General features: G+C 39.4%; 1 protein-coding gene across 3 annotated transcripts in view; it reads right to left on the reverse strand.

The window, feature by feature from the left end:
• Positions 1–18908, reverse strand: part of JPH1 (junctophilin 1) — a 121464-nt gene that overhangs the window by 48378 nt on the left and 54178 nt on the right. For all 3 annotated transcript variants that reach the window (XM_030553285.1, XM_030553283.1, XM_030553286.1), the window contains exon 3: positions 1108–1226. In XM_030553285.1, the coding sequence (XP_030409145.1) occupies positions 1108–1226 (119 nt within the window). The remainder of the gene's footprint in view (positions 1–1107; positions 1227–18908) is intronic.

Below are 18908 nucleotides of genomic sequence, written 5' to 3' on the forward strand. Positions count from 1 at the left end.
ACTTCTAACTACACTTAACAACTACTTACAGCTAATATGAACAACTATTTACATGGCCCTAAGGCTTGCAGTCAGAAGAGATGAAACTGCTAGCCCTTGCTATGCAAGCAAAGGTGTTCTGATTAATCACCATGGGCGGTAAGAAGGAACCGAGAGGTCAGCAGCGCCTGATACATTGATGGACGAGCATAGCACTCAAGGGCGGGGGGGGGGGAGGGACAACAGCTGATCCTACACATACCGCTAAGGCAAAAATCTCGGATAACTGCACACACAGGTGTGCACACCTAGAATGGAATCAACATGAGCAAGCACTTGAAGAACTGAAGTTCTTTTTGGTCTACATGTTTTTGAATCTTTATTTTCATCAATTACTTTTTAAATGACCTTTGAAGGACACCTAACATATGGTAAACATTCCAGTGCTTCTTCTTATCCCCTCTCCACCACATGGCCAACGAATATGTGCTGTGAATGGGCAGATCTACAGGTGGGAAACTGGGGTGGAGCGATTTCTGTGATACTTTGAGTCCGGGGACTAACACATTTGGGTAAGGGTCAGGCACAATCTAGCCCTCTGTTTTTTTACTTAGTTCTTAGTCCAGGCAAAAGCTTTGTCGACTTTCCAAGATTCAGTAACGATTTTAGGATTTGGCCTGTAATGAACATGGCATAGAAATAACTATGAAAACTCAGTTGTATTATCTTTTCTAAAGACAGAAAAGAATCCTGTGGCACCTTATAGACTAACAGACGTTTTGGAGCATGAGCTTTCGTGGGTGAATACCCACTTCCTCAGATGCATGTCTAAAGACAGAGTAAGACTTACTCTAACTTCAAACTTAAAGGAGACATGGCATACTCCTATAAATTCTTGACACTGACACTCCCAACAGTGAAAGGTTTTTATAGAAAGCGCTATTTGTTACCAAATGATAACACAATAAAATCAAAACCCTCTTGAACAATAAGTGCCCTTCATTGCCTACATACAACTACAGTTTGAGTGAGTGATGAAATTAAAAATGGGATGAATTTTTTAATTTAACAAAGAACCCTTTAAAAATATAAAAAGGAGAATATTCCCCAAACCAAAAAAAACTTTACCTGGTTGGTAGAAACTTGGTGAAAGTTCTCTGGCAACTGCTCTTGCAATATCACTTTCCTGGCGAGCAGCCTGAGCAGCCTGATCCGCAGCATCACCTTTAGCTCTTGCATGTGCCGTTCTATACAGAGCAGAAAAGGGTTTATATGCATAGAAGCCATTTTGTTAGTTACATTAATACACCCGAGAGCAAAGTATTATTTTCTCTGGAAAAGAAATAATGAAGCGTAATCAGAATATTATGCCTCTTGATTGTGAATAACTGCAAAACAGCAAACCTTCATACAAGTTGTTCTGACTCATGAAGTCTATACAAAATAATATTGGGACAAGTATTGGTCTGTTATAATCAGCCTAGGTTGGAAGTGAATGGAAAATATCTTTGTTTGATGCTTGGGGGAATTTTTCTTCAGTCTGTTGAGTTGAAATTTATATAAAGGTGGTTTTAATGAAGTACAGTCAGTAGGAAATATAGCCCAGCCTTAAAACGTGGCACCATGTGAAGATAAAGCTGATCAGTTGCAAGGTTTTCTTGCCAGTGAACTCAAACAAGCAAATTTGTATTCATTTATCAATAAAGATGGTAATACAAGCAAATACAGTATAAATGATCGCATACATTTACTTTTGATGAAAATATCATGGAGATTTATAAATAGATGCCAATCTAAGCCTTCATGTTGCAAAGTTTAGAGATCTAAAATAAACTGTTCCTAATAGATGCTAAACGGTTTTATACAATAGGTCCACGTTCTTCATTTTGCAAAATTAAAAAAATGTAACTGGCTTTGATAGAGGACAGAACGGATCATACAGGTACAAAAGTACCATAATAGAAAAGAGATTTAGAAAAAAATCATTACAATGCAGTCAGAGGATCCTGATAAAACTTCCCCAACATTCAGCAACCACAAAACAGCTTTACAAACCAAAATAATTAGAGCTAGAAAAATATCCACCTCCAAGTACATGGGATGTCATCCAGATGATACCAACTATAATTGCACAGAATGTAATTTGGTTTTATATAACTCCTTTTACATTTAAGATGTCTTGAAGTGCTTTGCAAAATAATGAATTATATTCAGCTAGTGCAAACACTATGTAAATGAAGACAACATCCTGAAGTTAAATAGGGTTGCAGACATCTAATATACATGTTAAACAGTCTATTTAGGTTTATCCTTGATTATTCAGAGGTAGTTTGTGCATTTAAAGACTCAGCCCTATGTTGGGGCAGCACAGCTCTTCACGATTCCTTTGCTGATGAGTGAGGGTCAGTTTTGCAGTCTGCATTGCCTGTTAAAGTAATATACAGTGTGTGCGCCCTGGGCAAACAAAAGCAGCAGCTTCTGTGCTCCCAAGCTCAGGGGGTATATCTATGCTGCAATTAAAAACCGATGGCTGTCCTGTGCCAGCTGACTCAGGCTCATGCTGCAGGGCTGTTTAATTGCAGTGCAGCCTTCTGGGCTTACTCTGGGGCCCAGGCTCTAGGACCCAGTGAGGTGGAAGGGTCTCAGAGCTCAGGGTGCAGGCTGAAAGTCTATACCACAATTAAACAGCCCCACAGCTCAAGCCCAAGTCAGCTGTCCTGGGCCAGCTGCAGGTGTCTAACTGCAGTGTAGACATACCCAGAGATCCAAACTGTGCTGGCCCTTATGAAGAAGGGAGTGGGGAAAGTTCTTATTATTCTTTACTGTCCTTCCCTCATCTATTTCCCCACTCCCCTCCCCTCCTCCCCTCCTTGCCACCTTTCCGCCCCCCCTCCCCCGGTCACTGAAGAGTTTAGTAGTGCCCATGATAAAAGAAAAGATGCTTATTTACTACAAAAATGTAATTATAGTATCAATATATAAACAAGCTAGATAAATGAGTAATTACGGTATTTTTGTGTCTAATATGGCAATAGGTATGAATAATAAAAACGTACTGAAAAGAATAAAAAACACTGCCACTGTTAGTATGGAAGTTCATAGAAACTAGTGGATTAGATTTTAAGACCAAGGTGACCATTATGATAATCTGCTTTGACCTTCTGCATAACACCATTCATAGACATTAACTTGGCAATTCCTATATCAGGCCTGTTACTTCTGGATGAGCTAAAGTTACCCTTTAAAAAGGCACCCAATTTTGATTTAAAAACTTGAAGTGATGGAATATCCACCACATCCCTAGATAAATTGCTCTAACTGCTAATTATCCCCACTGTTAAAAAATGGTAGCTTATAGTCTGGTTTCCAGATGTTGGATCTTGTTAATGCCTTTGCCTATTAGTACAGGGCTCTTGAATCTATCAGAAAGCTGTCCTTTAAAACATCTGAGGCCAAAATGTTTCCTAAACCACAATCATTGAAGAAGATCAGTCAAGCTATTTCAGTGGCAGTTGAACTACAGTCCTCTTGTACAATAAATATAGCTCTATAGCAATGAGCATATATTATATGCTCTGACTGTTCCTAGACCTGAGGCCCCCTAAATACCTACAGTGTGCACAGCGGGGAAGTCATGGAAATCACAGAAATGTAGGGCTGGAAGGAACTTCAAAGGCTATCTAGTCTAGCTCCTTGCACTGAGGCAGGACCTGAGAATCCCTGACAGGTGTCTGTCTAACCTGTTTTTAAAACTCCCCAATGATAGAGATTCCACAACCTCCCTTGGAAGCCTATTCCAGTGTTTAACTATCCTTATAGTTAGAAAGTTTTTCCTAATATATAAAGTAAATCTCTGTTACTCCAGTGGACATGGAGAACAATTGATCATCATTCTCTTTATAATGTCAATAGTTCAGTTTTACTGTACTTGCTTTTATTATAAATTATATTTGGATTTAAACCATAGGGTTTCAGTTTGAAAGAAGCCTCGGCTTTCTAAATTGTGGGTGCAACTAATGTCATTAGATGCATTCTTGCTTTTTTCATTCACGAGGGTAGTTAAATATCTAAATGACATCAATTACACCCACAGAACTGTGGGCACAAAATCAGAGGCTTTTCAAAATCAGTCCCATTGGTACAATCCTACAGATGTCCATCTGCTTATACCTGAAAAGTGACTTAAACGAGGTGTACTGTGGGCTGAAAAGCTTAAGCAACATTAATTGGCATTCTGCACTAATCCTAAATGTGCTTTACATGTAGTGCCATATGTCTTCCATACATCAGTCATCAGGGATCCAAAAGCATACCGTATAACATTTATCTCAATTTAAATTCCATTTAAAAGTCTCCATTGTTCTATGATCTCCAGATAATTTTATTTCTCAACAGTATCCTCCAGTACGTTTACAGTACCTGCTAGTTGAGGATCATCTGTAAATGTGATCAATGTACAATTTACTGTACTTCTCCAGCACCTTATTGAAGATACTGATCTCAAAACAAACCTTTCTAGTAATCAGCTTTCTCCCCAATATAAAGGCACACCATTAATTATTCTGTTTTCCACCTCTCAGAAAATTTTGAATAAACAGTATAATATTCTTACTAACCAGACAGCATCTCAACTACTATGTTATTAGCCTTTCCTGTTGGATTATCAAAAGCTTTAGTATAAGTTAAGTGTACTTTGTTATATTTTCCCACAGAAACTGATTTTTCTTCAGAGAACAAACCTACAAAATCTCCACCAAGCATTCTCAAAACTACAATACCCGCACGAGGAAATAAGGAAACAGATCAACAGAGCCAGACGTGTGCCCAGAAGCCTCCTACTGCAAGACAAATCCAAGAAAGAAACCAACAGGACTCCACTGGCCATCATATACAGTCCCCAGCTAAAACCTCTCCAACGCATCATCAGGGATCTACAACCTATCCTGGACAATGACCCCACACTTTCACAGGCCTTGGGTGGCAGGCCAGTCCTCGCCCACAGACAACCTGCCAACCTGAAACATATTCTCAGCAGTAACTGCACACCGCACCATAGGAACTCTAGCTCAGGAATCAGTCCATGCAACAAACCTTGATGCCAACTCTGCCCACATATCTACACCAGCGATACCATCACAGGACCTAACCAGATCAGCCACACCATCACCGGTTCATTCACCTGCACGTCCACCAATGTAATATACGCCATCATATGCCAGCAATGCTCCTCTGCTATGTACATAGGCCAAACTGGACAGTCTCTACGGAAAAGGATAAATGGACATAAATCAGAAATTAGAAATGGCAATATACAAAAACCTGTAGGAGAACACTTCAACCTCCCTGGCCACACTATAGCAGACCTTAAGGTGGCCATCCTGAAGCAAAAAAACTTCAGGACCAGACTTCAAAGAGAAACTGCTGAGCTTCAGTTCATCTGCAAATCTGACACCATCAGCTCAGGATTAAACAAAGACTGTGAATGGCTTGCCAATTACAGAACCAGTTTCTCCTCCCTTGGTTTTCACACCTCAACTGCTAGAACAGGGCCTCATCCTCCCTGACTGAACTAACCTCATTATCTCTAGCTTGCTTGCATACATGTACCTGCCCCTGGAAATTTCCACTACATGCATCTGACGAAGTGGGTATTCACTCACGAAAGCTCATGCTCCAAAACGTCTGTTAGTCTATAAGGTGCTACAGGATTCTTTGCTGCTTTTATAGATCCAGACTAATACGGCTACCTCTCTGATACAATCCAGTGTGTCTGACTTAATCAGTTCTTAATGAACCTGTGCTCTTTATCAATCATATGGCTCCTCCTAATTGCTTTCAGATGGTTTCTTGATTCTCCTAAATAATGAGTAACATTACTTTCTTGAAGTTTATTATCCTCTTTCTAATTACAATCTTTGGAAAAATAAATGCTCAGTTCTTAGAGCTCAGAGTTCTATGTGGTCAATAACAGTAGGTCCTGCTTTCACTAATTTCCTCTTTTCATGGAAGAACCTTTTTAATATTTGCTTTTTTCCTTTTACCCATTTAGTGCCCAATACTGCAAAGTTCTGAGTAAACAAAACTCCCGTAGAAATCAACAGTACATCCACAAATTGCAAGGTGGGAGGATCATGATGAATGACAAAATGAAATGTTGTTAAGGGGATCAATCATATTTTATTTTTACATATTTTTTCTGCTGTTACAACATACTTAAGCTATTCTACAGAGGCTGTTATACTAACCTCATTACCATAGTATCTGAGCACCTTCCTAGAGCATTAAGTGATGTGATTAACATCTATCATTCATGAGTTGTTCTCTCCCTGAGGGGAAAAATGTGCATGCAGAGCAGTGTTTTGTTATGGTAGGATTTAAAAAAAAAATGCATATTCTGCTATATAGAGTTACCAAAGGGTTGATGGCTCCATGCCCAGGTATACTGAATTACTGTAATCCAGATAGGAGGTGATAAAGGCGTGTATAACTGATACCAAGCCATTGTCTGCCAAGATGAGACTCTCCTAACAAACTGGAAATGAAAGAAAGTTCATGGAGTCTCATATATAACAGCTCTGCATCAGTGAGAAAGTTCTTCAGTATTTTTTCAAAATGTTATCAAAATAATTATTGAAATTTTTTCATTTGAGAACTTGTTTTTCAAAAAACAATTATAAAACAAAAAAATGTTGGCAATACCGAGAAGGGAGAATATTCTCCCCCGCCCCAGCTTTTAGTTAGAAAACCTTCAACTAGATCTACTCATGGATGGATTCATTCAGACAAATCACTTAAGAAAAGTACTTAAGAAGGTCCCATATCTCCCATCTCTTCTATGCTGGGATCTGGTCCACCAGAATAATCCATTTAACTTTTAGGGCATAAAAATCTGCAGTGTTACACGAGAAGTGAGAAGTGAACTATTCTCATATGATGTTACAGTAAAATAGACAACATACATGTTATATATTTGTGCTTCCTTCATCTGAGGCAGATTATTAGAACAAATTAAATTTTACACTAATAACTTGACCAGTTAGAGCACAATTCATATGTTAGGGATTTAGGCCAATTGTGTGAAAAATAAATCTGGATTATTTGTGTAATGTGCAAATATACAAGGGTAGATTGATCTAATCACCAATTTGGTAATGATTTAAAGAAGAAAACTTTGATTTAAATAATTGATTTTAATTGCACTTTTACTTTAGTTATCTGAAAGAAAGGTTGATCTTCGCTGGTTGGTAACCATTAAAACATGTTGATTTGCAACTAAATATAGCATTTATTAAATTTGGTGCTTCTTTTTAGATACACTATACTTATACATCTTTATTTAAGCAATTATATGGCATAACAGTCTGATTTAAAAAAATACTATGTAAGAAAATAGTGTATGATGCATTTCTTATTTATTAGATTTTCTTTTATTTGTGATTTATGTCAGGCTTTATTTGGATGGAAATACAATTAAACTAAATACACAAAACCAGCATTTTTAATTTAAATAAAACTTAAGTATGCTAGATACAATCTTTCTTTTATCAAAATGTTTATTTTTTGCATTGAAAACTAATATTTATTAAATAAAGGAATCATTATCTATAGTTAGTGAATTGAACTTATTGTTTCTGGTCACCGTGTCCTTTAAGAATTAGCTAGCTGAATAAAGTGAAATGAAAAAATATTCTCTCTGCACATGCAGAAGAGGCTACTGCTGTCAAAATCTGTTTTACCACTTCAACAGGCTCCCGTCCAGGTGCTTAACCAGATGCTTAGCCAGTGATTTCCACCAGTTCAGTGATTTGACTTAAACCTGGCAGCAAACAAGTATTACATAAATTACTATTTTGTTTTGCAATTCATTTAAATGATTAATAGATTATAAGCAGCTTTGGTCTTAACATAGGATGTTCATTTCAAATAAATCATAACTGGTTTATTTAAAAAAATCTGTATTTAATTTAATTTAAATAAAAATCTGATTTTTAAAAAATATATTTCAAGATAAAAATGATCAGAAATACTTTGCTAATTTTACTAGTTTTGCAGTCTGAGATGTCTAAATGCAGTATTCAAAAATATTGTTAAGAGTATGTCTTGGATTTTTAATAGGAGACTTTGATACTCATCACTGTCTCATTTGATTACACTTCTGCTATAATAATTGAAGAGTCTGAATTTCATAGATGTACATGATGTAAGCAAAAATATCAATATACAAAGGCTTACTTTAAAGAAAAAAACTACCATTGGATTACATGGAGGCATCATGCTCATTTGCCACCTCTCTCTTCACATAGCTCTGGAACATAAATATATCCCAGCAGTGGTCTTTGCTCAGAATAAAAATAGCGTGGAATGAAATCCTAATAGCAAATGTTGATAGATAGGACACACTGCAAAACAATACAGCATATGAGCTGAGATACTTTTGAGGTGGATGTTAAAGAATAGAATGTAGAACAGAGGCAGACAAAACAACCCATTGTGAGACATAATTACAGAATTTATAGGACTAATATGGATGTTCAGAGCTCTGGAAAGAAAGAGTAGCTAATATTTGTTTAAATAATGGACACATTGACATTATGAATTTATATTATTCAAAAGGCTAAAATCTATAGAGATCTTAGTCCTGCTGAAGTCTTTTCGATAGTTCTTCAGTATCTCTCTGTGTTTAAAATCTTAAGTGGAAATGGGACTTCAATAGATTTTTGTTTAAATAAATCATCTTTTTGCAGTTATTGTCCCCTATAGAGTAGTCTTAAATTCCACAATAAATTGATTGTGAATTACTCTTAAATTAACCTTTCCTTTTCTGTACTCATTCATGTCCCTTAGTCAGGTACAAAATTCCTAGAAAAAGGTTAATAAACTCTCCCATGATTAGTTTTTGTGTACTTAACAATTATCATGAGTTTTTTAGTTCAAACTTCTCTTAACTCAATACGTCTAGTGAGAGCAATGCTTGAAATGTGCAAGTTAATTTGGTAATTTAGATACTAGTAGTATTTCACAGCTGAGGTTTGAGTCTCTCTAAAGGTAGCAAAGGGTCTAAGCTCTCCCCAAGGGGTAGATCCTCAGGTGCAGGGGTGACAGAATGCACATGGCATACACTCCAGATGAATCAAGCTGTTCGTATTATATGTTAAAGATCATGACCCTGAACATTGGAACAAGCAATAATAATAAGCTTTGACAGTGCTTTAATTTGCAAATATCTAATTTCCTGATAGAAGAACACAGCACACTGGCATTTGGTTATAATGCCAGAATGTTTCAGACACAAAGCAGGTAAAGTAGACTACACCAAAAACTAGCTAACATGAAGCAAATGCAAAATTTGGATTTGTGACAAATGCAGTTAGCTATTCTAAATTGAACCTACATTGCCATATGCAGTGTTGTTGTAGCCCTGATGGTCACAGGATATTAGAGCAACAAGGTGAGTGAGGGCTTTGAACTAGGTTCGACGGGGACAGGTGAGCAAACCCCGCAGGTAAGTGGGGAACAAGACCTGGGAGATGGGTTGGAAACAGGAGGGAGCATGGGCTATAATGGCAGAGAGAAAGGAGGGTCAGGGCAAAGCTGGGAGGCAAGATCAAACCAGTATCTTAGATGCCTATATACAAATGCAAGAAGTATGGGTAATAAGCAGGAAGAACTGGAAGTGCTAATAAATAAATACAACTATGACATTGTTGGCATTACTGAAACTTGGTGGGATAATACACACGACTGGCATGTTGGTGTGGATGGGTATAGTTTCCTCAGGAAGGATAGAAAGGGGAAAAAGGGAGGAGGTGTTGCCTTATATATTCAAAATGTACACACTTGGACTGAGGTGGAGATGGACATAGGAGATGGAAGTGTTGAGAGTCTCTGGGTTAGGCTAAAAGGGGTAAAAGACACGGGTGATGTCGTGCTGGGAGTCTACTACAGGCCACTTAATCAGGTGGAAGAGGTGGATGAGGCTTTTTTCAAACAACTAACAAAATCATCCAAAGCCCAAGATTTGGTGGTGATGGGGGACTTCAACTATTCAGATATATGTTGGGAAAATAACACCGCGGGGCACAGACTATCCAATAAGTTCCTGGACTGCATTGCATACAACTTTTTATTTCAGCAGATTGAGAAAGCTACTGGGGGGAAGCTGTTCTAGACTTCATTTTAACAAATAGGGAGGAACTTGTTGAGAATTTGAAAGTAGAAGAAGCTTGGGTGAAAGTGATCATGAAATCATAGAGTTTGCAATTCTAAGGAAGGGTAGAAGGGAGTACAGCAAAATAGAGATAATGGATTTCAGGAAGGCAGATTTTGGTAAGCTCAGAGAGCTGATAGGTAAGGTCCCATGGGAATCAAGACTGAGGGGAAAAACAACTGAGGAGAGTTGGCAGTTTTTCAAAGGGACACTATTAAGGCCCCAAAAGCAAGCTATTCCGATGGTTAGGAAAGATAGAAAATGTGGCAAAAGACCACCTTGACTTAACCACGAGATCTTGTGTGACCTACAAAATAAAAAGGCGTCATATAAAAAATGGAAACTAGGTCAGATCATAAAGGATGAATATAGGCAAATAACACAGGAATGCAGAGGCAAGATTAGAAAGGCAAAGGCACAAAATGAGCTCAAACTAGCTATGAGAATAAAGGGAAACAAGAAGACTTTTTATCAATACATTAGAAGCCAGAGGAAGACCAAGGACAGGGTAGGCCCACTGCTCAGTGAGGAGGGGGAAACAGTAACGGGAGACTTGGAAATGGCAGAGATGCTTAATGACTTCTTTATTTTGGTCTTCACTGAGAAGTCTGAAGGAATGTCTAGTATAGTGAATGCTTACGGGAAGAGGGTAGGTTTAGAAGATAAAATAAAAAAAGAGCAAGTATAAAATCACTTAGAAAAGTTAGATGCCTACAAGTCACCAGGGCCTGATGAAATGCATCCTAGAATACTCAAGGAGTTAATAGAGGAGGTATCTGAGCCTCTAGCTATTATCTTTGGGAAATCATGGGAGACGGGGGAGATTCCAGAAGACTGGAAGGGGGCAAATATAGTGCCCATCTATAAAAAGGGAAATAAAAAACCCAGGAAACTACAAACCAGTTAGTTTAACTTCTGTGCCAGGGAAGATAATGGAGCAGGTAATTAAAGAAATCATCTGCAAACACTTGGAAGGTGGTAAGGTGATAGGGAATAGCCAGCACGGATTTGTAAAGAACAAATCGTGTCAAACTAATCTGATAGCGTTCTTTGATAGGATAATGAGCCTTGTGCATAAGGGAGAAGCGGTGGATGTGATATACCTAGACTTTAGTAAGGCATTTGATACGGTCTCGCATGATATTCTTATAGATAAACTAGGAAAGTACAATTTAGATGGGGCTACTATAAGGTGGGTGCATAACTGGCTGGATAACCGTACTAAGAGAGTAGTTGTTAATGGCTCCCAATCCTGCTGGAAAGGTATAACAAGTGGGGTTCCGCAGGGGTCTGTTTTGGGACCGGCTCTGTTCAATATCTTCATCAACGATTTAGATGTTGGCATAGAAAGTACGCTTATTAAGTTTGCGGACGATACCAAACTGGGAGGGATTGCAACTGCTTTGGAGGACAGGGTCAAAATTCAAAATGATCTGGACAAATTGGAGAAATGCTCTGAGGTAAACAGGATCAAGTTCAATAAAGATAAATGCAAAGTGCTCCACTTAGGAAGGAACAATCAGTTTCACACATACAGAATGGGAAGAGACTGTCTAGGAAGAAGTACGGCAGAAAGAGATCTAGGGGTCATAGTAGACCACAAGCTTAATATGAGTCAACAGTGTGATACTGTTGCAAAAAAAAAAGCAAACGTGATTCTGGGATGCATTAACATGTGTGTTGTAAACAAGACACGAGAAGTCATTCTTCCGCTTTACTCTGCGCTGGTTAGGCCTCAGCTGGAGTATTGTGTCCAGTTCTGGGCACCGCATTTCAAGAAAGATGTGGAGAAATTGGAGAAGGTCCAGAGAAGAGCAACAAGAATGATTAAAGGTCTTGAGAACATGACCTTTGAAGGAAGGCTGAAGGAACTGAGTTTGTTTAGTTTGGAAAAGAGAAGACTCAGAGGGACCTGATAGCAGTTTTCAGGTATCTAAAAGTGTGTCATCAGGAGGAGGGAGAAAACTTGTTCACCTTAGCCTCCAATGATAGAACAAGAAGCAATGGGCTTAAACTGCAGCAAGGGAGATTTAGGTTGGACATTAGGAAAAAGTTCCTAACTGTCAGGATAGTTAAACACTGGAACAGATTGCCTAGGGAAGTTGTGGAATCTCCATCTCTGGAGATATTTAAGAGTAGGTTAGATAAATGTCTATTAGGGATGGTCTAGACAATATTTGGTCCTGCCATGAGGGCAGGGGACTGGACTCGATGACCTCTCGAGGTCCCTTCCAGTCCTAGAGTCTATGAGTCTATGATGTAATGTAATGTTAGCGAGAGAGACACGACCTCTTCCTCAGATCAGTTGTGAAGGTGTGATGTTTGAAAGCTTGTCTTGTTTAAGCCAGCTTTAAGGGGGCTTTGTTTTGCTGCAGTGATGCAAACCAGCCCCGATGGGAAAATGGAGCTGTCCCTGTCTATGCTGTAGTACAATCACTGTTAAATTAGTAGGGGAGTTTCATTTATTACAGATTGCGTTGTATTTTATTATTTTTGCAATGTATTTGGCATCAGTGCTAGTGAAAACATCAGTGTTGGATCTTTCCTTGGCACTGTCTTCTCCGCTAGTCTTAGGCATCACCTGTCTGCTTGGTAGGGCGCTGGCTTTTCCACTAGCAGGATTCTGAAACTCATGTCCCTGGGATTTGACACAACCATCATCGACTGTTTCAGAAGAACCAGTTTCAGTCTTGTGACTTGAATGCTTCTAGCAGAAAAGAACAAGTTACTCGGAATATGCAATTTCTCCAGCAGAAGTAACACCTACTGTGTGCCTCCTTTAGGGGAATTAGTCCATTGTTGGATAGCCAGGGCTTGAAGCCCCCAGCTTTCAAATCTGCAGTACTAAAGAGCTCTGTAAGGGGAGGTCTGACCAGTAGAGTCAGGTGCGGCTCTAGTTTTTTTGCTGCCCCAAGCATGGTAGGCAGGCTGCCTTTGGCAGCTTGCCTGCAGGGCCCGTGGCTTCAGCTTACCCGCCACCGAATTGCCACCAAATCCACGGGACTTGCAGACCTCCCGCAAGCAAGCTGCTGAAGGCTGCCTGACTGCCGCCCTTGCAGGGACCGGCAGGGCGCCCCCCGCGGCTTGCCGCCCCAGGCACACGCTTGGAGCACTGGTGCCTGGAGCTGCTGCTGAGTAGAGTTCAGTCCAGGGAGGACAGATTAATTAATAGTGGTTGAATGTAGGAGATCAGAAGTAGTTCTAGAGACTCTGGAAGGTTTTGAAGAAGTTCAGTCTGAAACTATGAGCTAAGAATTAGTGTGTTGGATGCTTGTCAGGTTCTGTCTGATTACCACAGATTGTAAGAGATAACTGAGGAAGGGTTGCTCTGCCCTTTATGTCCTTATGTGGGAGCATGAGGCAGCACAGGGCACACTGATATTAAAAAATAAAACCACCTCAGGTGTGCATGTGCACACCTACAGTGGGATTCACAATGCTGCATATGCAACAAAGAATTGGCACCTATTTGGCATTCACTGGTGGTGCAAGAAGAGTGTAATTTATTATAGTCTGGAATTTTGCAAGGACCAAATTCAGCTCCTCCTGCAAGGAAATAAAGCTTCTATGTAAGGGAAGGTGATCTGTGCTTGTGTACACCAGGGCTGAATTTAGCCCTGTTGGAGCCAGCATAGGGTAATTAAATTAGGTAGAGCCATCTTTACCGAATATCCTCCTGATAATTTATTTTCCTCTTCTGCCACATCACATGTGAATTATACATCACTTTATGCATTTAACTCAAACTTTTAAAATGTCAAGAACCTGAAATTAGGCACTTAAATAAGTGGTCTGATTTTCAGCAGTGCTTAGCATCCACAGTTTTCTTTTGAGTAAGTATGAAAATCAGACTGCTTATTTGGGTGTCTCAATATAGAGTATTACTAGGTGCCTTAATATGGTGCTCAATTTTAAGCACCCAGGTTTGAATAATCTGGCCCTTTTAATACCAACGCAGTACAAGTTGCACTACTTCGCTCCTTACACTGGCACTCCTGTCATTCTCAACTTAGGAATTTATCCCGAAGACTTCTGTGGAAGTTACACCCACTTTCTCTTGATGGCCTTTGGGTGAAATTGACCCAATAACTCTACAAAGGACACTTATCTGTATCACTAGGTAATGTTCAGAGCTAATACTATCTGTTTATGCTCTACAGCTATTTCTTGTCATTTCAGCTCTAATGAATGATTCTAGTTATATATTAAGTGACTGGGCTTGTAATTTATTGTAATAAGCAGTAATAGGACTATTGCACTCTCCCTACATTCTTTACTCCAATGATTCATATTAATTTATGTACTACTCACCAAAAGATACTGTTTTGATCAATCCCCCCACTTGCTTGCTCTCTGTTTTTACAATGCCTTTTGGAAGAAATACTTCGTTTCCTAGCTGTAGTTTGGTTTCTGTACTTTCTAGGATGAAAAGTTATAGGTGAGACAAGCAGTGCCACTAATCACAGCAGAGAATATCAATGAAAGGCCTGCCACTTTTCCACTGTGATTCCTTAGATGGCATTTCCATAGTATATATGCAAGTGGAACAAAGCACATGTTGTTTAAGCAAGTTTCCAGAACAATGGTATTGCCTCTTAACAGTGGTAAGCTTATGTCAGAGAACAGAAGTTTTAAGAGGCAAGGAGCCAAACAGGTTAATAGGAAATATGATATGCTTTCAGCAATTAAGATCCAAAAGCAGCTAGTCTACAGGATGAAAAGGCATATAATATAGTGAATGCTTACGGGAAGAGGGTAGGTTTAGAAGATAAAATAAAAAAAGAGCAAGTAAAAAACCACTTAGAAAAGTTAGATGCCTGCAAGTCACCAGGGCCTGATGAAATGCATCCTAGAATACTCAAGGAGTTAATAGAAGAGGTATCTGAGCCTCTAGCTATTATCTTTGGGAAATCATGGGAGACAGGGGAGATTCCAGAAGACTGGAAGGGGGCAAATATAGTGCCCATCTATAAAAAGGGAAATAAAAAACCCAGGAAACTACAGACCAGTTAGTTTAACTTCTGTGCCAGGCAAGATAATGGAGCAGGTAATTAAAGAAATCATCTGCAAACACTTGGAAAGTGGTAAGGTGATAGGGAACAGCCAGCACGGATTTGTAAAGAACAAATCGTGTCAAACTAATCTGATAGCGTTCTTTGATAGGATAACAAGCCTTGTGGATAAGGGAGAAGTGGTGGATGTGATATACCTAGACTTTAGTAAGGCATTTGATACGGTCTCGCATGATATTCTTATAGATAAACTAGGAAAGTACAATTTAGATGGGGCTACTATAAGGTGGGTGCATAACTGGCTGGATAACCGTACTAAGAGAGTAGTTGTTAATGGCTCCCAATCCTGCTGGAAAGGTATAACAAGTAGGTTTCCGCAGGGGTCTGTTTTGGGACCGGCTCTGTTCAATATCTTCATCAACGATTTAGATGTTGGCATAGAAAGTACGCTTATTAAGTTTGCGGACGATACCAAACTGGGAGGGATTGCAACTGCTTTGGAGGACAGGGTCAAAATTCAAAATGATCTGGACAAATTGGAGAAATGCTCTGAGGTAAACAGGATCAAGTTCAATAAAGATAAATGCAAAGTGCTCCACTTAGGAAGGAACAATCAGTTTCACACATACAGAATGGGAAGAGACTGTCTAGGAAGGAGTACGGCAGAAAGAGATCTAGGGGTCATAGTAGACCACAAGCTTAATATGAGTCAACAGTGTGATACTGTTGCAAAAAAAGCAAACGTGATTCTGGGATGCATTAACATGTGTGTTGTAAACAAGACACGAGAAGTCATTCTTCCGCTTTACTCTGCGCTGGTTAGGCCTCAGCTGGAGTATTGTGTCCAGTTCTGGGCACCGCATTTCAAGAAAGATGTGGAGAAATTGGAGAAGTTCAAGAGAAGAGCAACAAGAATGATTAAAGGTCTTGAGAACATGACCTTTGAAAGAAGGCTGAAAGAATTGGGTTTGTTTAGTTTGGAAAAGAGAAGACTGAGAGGGGACCTGATAGCAGTTTTCAGGTATCTAAAAAGGGTGTCATCAGGAGGAGGGAGAAAACTTGTTCACCTTAGCCTCCAATGATAGAACAAGAAGCAATGGGCTTAAACTGCAGCAAGGGAGATTTAGGTTGGACATTAGGAAAAAGTTCATAACTGTAAGGGTAGTTAAACACTGGAATAGATTGCCTAGGGAAGTTGTGGAATCTCCATCTCTGGAGATATTTAAGAGTAGGTTATATAAATGTCTTTTAGGGATGGTCTAGACAGTATTTGGTCCTGCCATGAGGGCAGGGGACTGGACTCGATGACCTCTCGAGGTCCCTTCCAGTCCTGGAGTCTATGAGTCTATAAGGCATAGAAAATAAGACAAGTATAACCAAACTGGGAGTGCCTCTGGAGTGGTATAGCCAAAATAGAGAAAATTAAAATTACGGGTGGGGAAAATAACTCTTTTCTTACAGTTTCAGCCACAGGTACTGGAACTAGGGGTGTGGGTAGGGGTATGTGTGCTGCTGCATCACCTGGCTTGAAGTGGTTTCCATTATATATAGGGTTTACGGTTTGGTTCAATTACTCTTAGCACCCCCACTATTGAAATTGTTCCAGAACCCCTGATTTCAGCAATACCAGGCAGGAAAGAAGGAATGTAACTAGAAGTTGTCTGGGTCTTTTCACTTGTCAATTGCAAAGTAGAGGAAGCTATAATGTGGTCTTACATAGGAGATAATTCCTGGAACTAATTTCAGGCAAAATGAAAAGTGACTACTAGTTCTTCCATCAGTGAATGTTGTAGAGATTTTCGATCAAAATTTCTAGGTAAAAGATTACTTTTTTGTGTATTTCCAAAAAGGTGGAGTGTATTTCCACCTCACAAGAGAACTCAAAGAGGAGTGCATGCTCGCGAAGGAATTTTAGCATTCTTCTATGTTGACTATGAATAGCAAGGTGTAATAAAGGTGAACTATTAATGGGTTAAGATGCTTTGACTCAAAGTGTTGACTCATCTAGGAAGTCATCCAGGTGTAGATTTACTCACTGAGACTCCTCACAAACACATTGTCAAAACTTTGAAGGCCCTAAAGACCACTGTACACCCAAATGAGGGGATTCTATGTTGACAATGGAGCACAGTCTTGAAGTACAAGTACCTCTGATGGCAGTGTGGAGGTCAGAACACAATAAATCTATTGAGGAAGGTTCTTAATTGATGGAAATTGTGAACAACCAAATTGTGAACTAAACCATCTCTAGGACAACCTCGTTTAGTCATTTTAGGTCTGTTCCGCATCCTGGCCATATGGGGTGAGCAAAAAAAGTTCTCTCACTGGCTCAGCTCTTGATCCTCGCCCTACTGACTCCAGTGAAAGCTCCTTTCCTCCGTCCTCATTGGTTCAGCCCATCCTATGCCTTTTGGGGAAATGATGAGGTCCACGGCCTCCCTCCAGGAAGATGATCTCCAATTTGCTCTGCTTGACAATGTTCAGTGTATGCTCCGCTCCATTTAAGGTGTCTGGCTTTGGCAGCATGGGCTGTCATAATGTTCAGAGAGTGCAAAGTCTGTGAATGTGACTGTTCCTGATGGTTGGCCAGAGACGTACACAGGCCCAGTTGGAAGCCAGATGAGCAGAGGAACTTGTTTTCATCAAGATAAGCTTACCACTACTAGATTAAAACTATATTTGAAACTGCACATCTATATTTGAGAGAACAGCCATTCTACTAGCAGGCACCAATGGTTTGTCTGCCTATCTCTTTCTATATGATTGGCCAACAAAGTAGTAGTAAAGCTTCTTGGCAGTAGGTTAATATATAGGATGACAAACAAAACTGCATTTCAAAGTTACATTTATTTTCTTATGTAAGCAATTAAGAACACCCACAGCCATGAAAGACGTTAAATTGCTCTGAATGTATTTCTTTTAATATCAAACTTGTCTGCTTTAACACTCCTGAGGAATAGAGCCAGCTTTGAAAACTGTCAGGAAAAATTGTATCAGCCAAGTCACAAAATCTGTTTGCCTCCCCTTTACCACAATATAGGATCATTAAAAAACAAACAAACCTGAAATATTACTTGATAGTGTCCTTCCGTGTGTGTGCGTGCGTGTAATGGCCTAGACAAACTTTTGCACGAGCAGCTGGGGAGAGGTAATATTTATACTCTGATTCTATGTGGGGAATCTTCTTTTTACAATTATTTGTTACATCAATTTTGTCATGGATAAATTTGTACATGGTCTCCAGAGGCAACAGACATGGGCATTGTTATAAAAATAAATTAGAAAGTCATAACAAAATATAAGAACCCCCTATATACAAATACTATATCACATGTGTGCAGCTTGACTGTTAACTTATCTTCTTCTCTTGCTGCCATTTTGCTTGAGTGATTTTTCCCCCCCAGGGCTTCAAGTTCCCAACTATATCAATACTCCAACAGAGTACATTTTATCCCTTCCAGAGGGCTGAATCGTAGAAATATCCCAGACCTGGAGTGGAAAGCAAGTAAGTCGGCAAGGCATAGTTAAGGAACATAGGTGCCTTTCTAAAGCTGGATACTCCTACAATCCAGAGCAGTAAATTCAGTGTCCTTTACCTTTTCTAGAACATTAAGGATTCATAGGACTTCCTGCTCCAGTATTTCATTTTGTCGCTGGACCAGGTGTTCGCCATTGAGTATGCGAGGAAGAAGAACATGAGTTAACTGTCC

This window comes from Gopherus evgoodei, chromosome 2 (genome assembly GCF_007399415.2).
Source record: "Gopherus evgoodei ecotype Sinaloan lineage chromosome 2, rGopEvg1_v1.p, whole genome shotgun sequence".
NCBI lineage: Eukaryota > Metazoa > Chordata > Testudines > Testudinidae > Gopherus > Gopherus evgoodei.